The sequence below is a fragment of the Caretta caretta genome, chromosome 3 (assembly GCF_965140235.1).
Source record: "Caretta caretta isolate rCarCar2 chromosome 3, rCarCar1.hap1, whole genome shotgun sequence".
Lineage (NCBI taxonomy): Eukaryota > Metazoa > Chordata > Testudines > Cheloniidae > Caretta > Caretta caretta.
In genome coordinates this window covers 175,129,261-175,137,984 of record NC_134208.1, presented here as the reverse complement: position 1 = coordinate 175,137,984, position 8,724 = coordinate 175,129,261, and the positions used below count along the sequence as shown (strand labels likewise).

Sequence of the window (8,724 nt, the reverse complement as noted above, 5' to 3'; positions counted from 1 at the left end):
TATGGTGAGTAGGGAAGAGAGTTAGGCTATGATTTTGCAACTCACTATGTAAGTGTGGGGCGGCTGTGCAGTGCAGATACTCCATAGAGAAGGAATACAGTGACCAGATAAATGTCCTGGTAAAGGACTTAAAGGAGATGCTGGTTAAAAGAGTGGAATGGGGCGAGGGTTGGGGATCCTAGACTGGTACGGCAGGGAGCCAACCCCCTTTCTTATAGCCCACCTTAACTTTTGTTCAAGTGGTGGCGGGGGGATGGTAAGATCCCAGGCTGGGGACCTGGATGGAAAAAGAGAGGAGCTGGCAGAAGCTCTCCCAGGTAGATGTTGAAATGATCATGTAGTTAACTACACTGTACACTTTTATCTGCTGGGTAGTCCCAGACTATATCAAGTGTCTCCTGTCCTTCTTTCAGTATAGCCGGAAAACATTCCCATTGGCTGCCAAAGATAACAAAGGAATAATAATACTTAGTATTTAAACCATGCTTTTCATCTTCAGAGTGCCTTACAAATATCAGTTACGCAATCCTAATATTCCTTTAAAGAATGACGCAATCTGTATCACATTAAAAATACAGTTAAAGCAGGACACATACAGGACTTTGACACATTTATTTTTAATAAGCTTCTTTTGGTGACCTATGAACATAACTTTCTTTAAGCAGAGATCTTTAGCATCTTAATTAAAAAATCATTGCCTTTTTATTAAAATTTGAGAAATCAGAAAGTGTTTCCAGTCAACGGTACCTTCTAAAGACAGTAAATCTGAGAGATGTCCTTTACAAAACAATGCTTAAAATACACACACAAGAAACCCCTCCAATTGTATACCTTTACAGTACAGATTTTGAAATTAACAAATATTTAACCTAATACTGACAATCAGTGGAAAATTACAAATTAGGGGCCCAATCCTATAAACTTTTAGGCACATGAGTAGCTGTACTCACTGTTGAGCTACCGGGTGTAAGTGTTCACAGAATCAAACCCCAGATGTGTTCTTTGGTAAAACTCCATCAAGTACACTCTTAAAGGAAGATAGCCAGCACCTAGTGCAACAGCTTATACTAACACTACAGACAGTTTTTTTTAAAAAAAGCAATAACTAGCTGTTCATTTTAGTAAACTTGCTTATTCCCTGGAGGAATAAAGAACAAAAATGCCATTTCCAATGACAATAGTTTTATTTCTGGCAACTATATGTCTTTATTAGATTATATTGTAGAGAATATTCTCAAGCCCTTCTTACAAAGGCAGAGAGGATCTACATATTTTCATATTTCACTAGGTCTTTGGCTTTTCTTTGTTGGTTACAAAGATTTCCTTGTACCCATTCCTTAGGGAAAACATGTCCTTTGCTGTATGTCCAAACAGAACAAAAACTGATGAAAAGTATCTTTACAACAGCCTTAAATATTCCTAAATGCTCCTTATTTCTTATCAGAAAATATTCTTCTATCAAGAGTTTGAACATGAAACCCACAACATCCATAAAGGAGATCTACTGCTGAACTACTAGAATAAATGGCTGGTTTGCATTGCCCCTGGTCTTTATCTAATACGGAGAATAGACTGCTGTTTTATCAAAAGAGGAATAAATTGCTGTTATTGTGATGTTAGCCCATCACTTGGCATTGCAATTCAAGTTTTTGTGAGAAAGAAATGTATGATCTAACTGCGACTTGACCTATGCCTTCTGAGATCCATCTAGGTGCTCTAATGGAGCATAAAAAGTGTTGATTACAAGGACATGCAAACTGGTGGGGAAAAAATTTGTTTGAGGATAGTCCTGAAGAGAAAAGAACTTGTATAAGCTAGTGGTTTACATATAGCTCAGTTTGTTAAATGTGAGAGGAAGAGAATTGACCAAATGTAATTGTTTTAATGTATTTCAATAGGAAACTGCACATTTAACAATACTAAGTATCTGATTGGGGTTTTTTACCATTCTAAAAGTGTTTTGGTTAAAGAGATTGTGCTTAAAGATCCAGCTTGCTATTTCAAGAAATCATTAGAACATATTATTAAACCATTAGAAAAGAAGAATATGATCATGTTTCTTTGTAGGAAAGCTGTCCTCTCTCAGTGCTATATTAAACATTTACAAAACATTGTGTATTGTGAATCACAGTATATCACAATACACACCCAATTTGAATAAGATGATTGTTTGATTGCATTAAAAGAAAATTCCCTAGTTGCCATAGCGTTCAGAATGTCTTAGGACAAGATCTATTTTTAAAGAGAGGTTTGTAGAACAGCAGCAGTTAGATTTTAGTCCTGATAAAGGCTCACTTTTCATTCATAGTCAGAGCCTAAATGTGCTCTTCTTGTACCTAACCAGATAATAAGCACTCAGCACACTCCCCCTTCTTGACACAACACACTGAGACTAATCACACATAATTGGAGAGGAGGAGCAGAGGGCTGGGCAAGCTATTGTGTCCAAAGGACAAATGGTCAGTTTATGAGGCTTTTGTCCGATGCATAATTTCTTATATATCTACAGTGGTAAAAAGTACTCTGCTGCAAAAAAAAAAAAAAAAGAAGAAGAAAAAAAAAAAAAAAGAAATCACCAAAACAAGTTAGAACATTTCAATTTTGCATGGATAGAAAAATCAACAGGGAAAATTCAAGAAAGGCAAAAGAAAAATCTATGAGGTGAAGTGTGCACTTTTAAAAGGAAAACTTTAAAGAGGAAACTATTTGCTCCCTAACTGAATGAGAAAGCTTTAGCACTTTCAACTGGTCAAATGCAACCACAAAGCATATGATGTATGTGTTTTCAAATACAAACAAAGAAATCATGTTTAGAGAGATTAACAAACATGCAAGCTGAAAGGCATGAGAGAGAAGGAAAACTAGCTGTAGAGCTTTGTAAATATATGCATGTCGTTTTTTTAAGGTGGAAATATAATTGAGAAAAACTAAGTTCCTAAAATGACATACAGAAAGTCTCACAAGGTTTCCTCACTGCAATAAATGAAACAAATTTTCCTTATCATATTTTATGATAGCCACTCAGAAAAAATAAATCACACACACACATAATTAGTTTTCATTTGTCCTTTTTAAAAAAAAAAGATTTCATCTTCTATTCATGTTTGGTTAAAACAAGAAGAAAGGGGTAATGGATGTTTTCTTCATATGTATCTTTTTCTTCTTTTTTCAACTGCAAATAAAAAATGGAACAAGTAAGCAAACCAGTGTTAACACATTTTTAAACTACTGACACAAAATGATGTTTACTTCTTAGCTAACTATATTTCTTAGTGTGAACAATATTACAACTGATTAAACAGCTTAAAACCTCCAAAAAGCTTAATGTCAAATACTATCACAGTTACAGGATTGTATATCAAAATAGTTATCACAGGTTTGTAAGGGCATTTTTCCCAACTGAGGAAGGAAAAAGTGGCATGTTGCTTATAAAAATGTCTGAGTTATATATTCACAAATTACTGCATTACTCAATTAATTAAACCAGATTCAAATGAGATTTAGGGTCTGACTTAAATCCACAAAGCAAGGACATTCAGAATGAAGGCTGAAACTTCATCCTTAACCTACCCCGTAGTGCCTCAGTATTGCAGCAGATTTAGTATTTAAGATCACCAACTGTTTGGGGACCCCTGTAATACCTTGACACAACAGGAAGGTTTATATTGGCCTAAGCCATTTCAAAGGCTATATTGCAGCTTCTGATGGTTTTATTTATTAATGATGTGCAATTCAAAAATTCTTTTACTAATACAGAATTATAGCGGCACCAGTAATTAGAGCAGAACCATTTGCACTGCTAGGACTAGGTTATCTGAGCGTTTCTGATACATACTCAAAATATTTTTTTTAATTATAAATGTGTGTTCAGGCAGTTGACTAGAATGGCTTATTCAGCTAAAGTTATTCTTGTAAATACATTTAAAATATATAAATACATATTATACTGATAAATGAACTATTCTCCCATAAACGATTCTCCCCAAAATATTACTTTTTATAAGTTTTTATAAAGGTTTTATAAAGTTTAAAAAAGTTAAATTTTTATCATTTGTTTAAATACAATGTCAAAGGGGGGAAATGCAAAAATGTGCATTTAATACTGACACAAATTAGAAAAACATAAGAAATACCAGATTAAAGATCAATACGGTTCTTAATCAAAATTGTTATGCCTTTTTTCTCCATGGAATGGATTAAGGATTTTAGTTGGTCTATGTCACACAATTACTAAAATTATTTCACCAAAGGTCCTTTACATAGCATATTCTTCAACTCTGACATGTCTCAGTGTAAGCTACTGTCCATGAGCAATTAACACACTTTTCCTTTTTCATAGTGGAACATAAAACTGATCTATTCTTTAAATTCTAATCCACTTTACTAAGAAGTGTTTGAGTATAATTACTAAAGTAATGACAATCTGCTTCCCAAGATCTTTAACTTTACCACAGGTGGTTCACTTTGTTTGCACAGGATTACTCATCAATTTCACAGTATCCTGGCAGCTTTTACACCAGCAAACTATACATTTTATTCAGAGCATAGAGTTTTATGAACTCCACTATTTGATTAAGACAGAAATCCAGCAAAATTAGTCAACAGATTTTCTTTAACAAAAGCAGAATGAATGGGATACATCCGCTAATTTCTCTCTCTTGAACCTTTCTCTTTTACTTGTTGGAATGGAAGAGGAGCACCCAAATATATATTTGGACTGGGGGAGGATAGTACAGCTGAATAATTTCCTGGAGGAAGGAAAAGGTAAATACTACTATTTCTATGCACTTCCTTTAGACTAGTTTTGTGTTAGTTGATCCACTTAACTACATCAAGTACAGTAATACATAGGATGAAGAATTCTCTATACAGGAAAGCCCCCAGAGTAATATATAGGCTAAATAAATCTTGTTTGGGGATGTGACAGAAACCATATGCCCCCATGCTACTTTTAACCTGGATTCTATAGTGACCTCTGGCGGCCAGCATAGAGGATCCGTTACAGTATTTAATCAGAGTCCAGATGCACCTCAACTCTCAGAAGAGACAGGGATGCTAAATAAATAAATAAAAAGCCACACAGAAATATATTATAACCTGTCACACAGTGTAAGTGGAAATGTAAGGTCAGAGTACTAAAAACACATACAAAACAGTTTGAAAATACCTGTTTCAATATGAAATGTTATGCAGTGTAAGAATAATTCCATTTACCAAGGTTGCACATCTGTGCCCAATTAATGAGTATAATTTTGTGAAATGAAAAAGCACCTTTTTATACAAATGAACAAAAAGCAAATTGTGAATAAAACAATTTTTCAATTTTGTAGGCAAAAACAGTGCCTACTAGGACTGAAATAAATTACATAGCTGCTATTAGCAGCATTGTGCTTTACCTCATAATTGGATGTAACACGCTCAGACCTACAGGGTGAATAGCAGCAGCAGGAGTTTACCCTTTACAGTATCCACTGTTTACTGTTTACCCTTTACAGTATCCACAATTATCAACAGCACACCGTACAGATTATAAGCGCCAGCCACTTGTAATGTGGCATTTTGAATAGATAAGCAGAGGTACAATGTGACCATTCTTTTGACATAATGTCCTGAGCTCATGTCACAGCCTTTCCAAGTCTGTTTTCATTATATACACAACAACATAGTTTCTAGGAAGGAAAAGCTCCTGAAACTTTGGGGGGAAAAGTGATTGAAATATAGATACATGCAAATGAGATAGTATAAAAGGCTGAGAATATTTTTATTCACATTTAAAGTTAATATTTCCTAAGGCATATCATTATAGAACATAAATTATGTACTTAATATTCCCAAGGTGACATAGTTATGTACCAACTAGCCTGAATATAGGTAAAAAGTATTTGTCTTTCTTTGCAAGTACAAATTAAAAAAACAATGTTTCAGAAACATACCCCTACCTTATGCTGTTTGCCTCCTGAACAGGCTGATTCCGTGATGTGGGTACAATTTAACTAAAGCACTGGCATAAAGTGTAGAATGGCACAGTTTTGATTACAGGCTTGCTTTTTAACGGAAATAAAATTTCACAGCTAACAATGAGAGGTGAAAAGTTTAAGAGGCAAAGCTGTTCCTCCTGATCACTGACTGTTAATCAGCTTCATGGGTGGTTGCCTAAATCTGTGGAGATTTTTTTTTTTTTTTTTTGTTACTTGCTCTACTGCCAAGATTGTAACTAATTTTTCCCCCTGTTGTAGGAGGAGGGGTGAACAACTCCCCACAGAAGGCAGCTGTGTATGAGTGACATGAGGCACTAATACAGAGGGCAAAATTAAAATTCATGAATCTCTTCATGACCATTTGTGTAACAAGATTAAGACGGGACAGCAGAAAATAGCTGCATTATCAGGCTTCTTACAGTTCTCCAGCTGGTTACGCTCTATTCCAAAACAGTAGGGATAAGAGGATAACATGAAGCCTGAAGGAAAACGCCTATCCTTCATTTGGGAGCAAACTCATCCTGGGAAAGATGAGGTTTGGAAGGAGACACATGTGAAGAAAACTGATTCCTGCTAAACATGCAAAACTTTTAAACTGTACTTTTAAGCATGAATGTAAAAATACAACAAAGGTTCAAGTGACAAAAAGAACATCAGTTCAATGATTGGATCAATCAAAAATGTTTGCTTCTTTAAAACAGAGTGTTTTTGATTTACATGGAGATAATTAACAGTTTTTTTCTGGCTCGTCATTTCTCTATAATATACTCTGTCTTCAGGAAGATGCTTATTAATCTACCACACCCTCCAGGGCCTTTTTTTTAATGGTCTTGTCTAAATTATGGGAGAGATTTACCCATATTTTGTGTGAAAATGAGCACTGAATTTTAGGTTTTCTTAGATTATAAAAACTAGAAAAGTAAACAACCAAGCCTTACTCTCAGCTGATATAAATCAGCATAGCTCTATCTGGGAATCTGGCCCACTGTATACAATATTTTATAACTATACACTGCCATTTCAGTATATATTCTGTGAAAGGTAACTGTGTTTGCCTTCATTTATCGCACGCAAGGAGACTATGTTCCCATTTGCTCAGGTGACACAATGCACCATCTTGCTAGAGGCAGCAGTGAAACCCGAAGCAGTTGATATTCTTGTCCTCTGAATGAAAAGGAAGCAAAAATCCGTTTGCTATTTGTAACGACTGCGCTGTAAAAGATAAACAATGCTGTCTTAGGGCCAACTTTGGCGCTCTCTCCCAGAGCTTAAGGAAGACAGAAATACAACAGATGTATCATCACATTTCCACTGAGTTAGGAGACTTGGAAAGCCAAGAGGCTTGAAGGAAGATCCCACAGCTCTCTCTGTACCATATTGCCAAGCTCTATACTAGCTCTCATGGGCATGCAGGAGGTGTGGACCCTGTCTCAAGGTGAACTACATGGATCCACCAGACCTCCATCTACAGGCTGACCCAGTGGCCCTGGCCAGGTTGCACAGGCACTCCCAGCCTTGCCTCCAATTTTGAGCACGAGTACATGGGGGTGGGATGAGAGAGAGGAGAGGAGGATGAATTTCATCCCTGAACCGTTATGTAATTCCCTACACAAAGCCCTTTGGCAGAGAGGCATTTTGTACTTAGATATCATGATGACAGAAAGAGAGATCAGGATTTGGACATCAGCAAATACTGAAGAGGCCCTCTCTTAAATAGCACAAAAATGTGCAACACAAGAAGTGCATTAAAAAAAAAAACAGTTTGGAAGTTTATATTTCTTATGTTTTCAAATGAGGTTAAGACACCCATAATTTAAAAAATAATAATAAACAAAATATTATTCTTGTGTCTAGCCTGTGGCACATGAGGTAGAGCACATATTAGAATGCACCCATGCAGTGAAATGTCCCTAGGATTTTCTTTCCTCACACCAGAAGAAAAGGAAAGAGAGATAAAATATGTTTGCATTTCACGGCGGAATAAAAAAGTCACTTCATTTGTGAGCCAATTGCTGGGTGAAGATACCAACAGCTCTTTCTCCCAGATGTCCTGGCTGGAGATCTGGGTGCAGGGAGCAAAGGGAGAAAAACTATGCCCACCATGAAACAACGGGAGAAAAACTGCATCCCTTTCCAGGGGACGGCGGAAGAAAAAGTGCTAGTTGATGGCTGGGAAGGATGACCCTGGGCCTGATTTTCTGATCTCATTGATGCTGATGTAAATTAGGAGTAACTCCACTGAAGTCAGTTAAGTTAGCCTGATGTAAAACAGGCTGATGTAAGTGCGACAATAATCAGGCCCACTGCATCAATTTCGTTAAATTATGTGATTTTGTGTATATGTAGCTAGTCAGTTTTGACAGGAGAAGTTTATTAATGTGAAAATTACACAATCAAAGAAAATACTTTGACCTTTTCCTTTAGAATATCATGTGCATATATATTTCTAATATAATCTAATTCCTATGTTATGGTGCAGGGGTACGTATCTAAAACATTTAGCTGTTTTCCCACAAGGAAATCAAGATTAAATTCTGAGAAGGCCTGTATTTTGCACGGGAAATACTTGCAAAACTGTGAGGGGTTAAAAGTAATATCTGAGGTCAAATGGGCCCACCACAGTGGATTTCTTTAAGGTATGAAATAGTGATCTAAAAAATGCAAGTAATAATATGATTTTGATAAGCACTGCTGCATGTATACTGGAAAATAAGATTCCTAAAAAGTTTTTTTATGAAATACCTTC

At 35.9% G+C, this 8,724-nt stretch overlaps 1 protein-coding gene across 1 annotated transcript in view; it reads right to left on the bottom strand.

Annotated features, from left to right (window-relative positions):
• Window positions 1-670: 670 nt before the first annotated feature.
• Window positions 671-8,724, bottom strand: part of CAMKMT (calmodulin-lysine N-methyltransferase) — a 336,083-nt gene continuing 328,029 nt past the window's right edge. Inside the window, exon 11 of the mRNA XM_075127144.1 lies at window positions 671-3,172. Coding sequence (XP_074983245.1) covers window positions 3,095-3,172 — 78 coding nt within the window. The 3' untranslated portion in view covers window positions 671-3,094. The remainder of the gene's footprint in view (window positions 3,173-8,724) is intronic.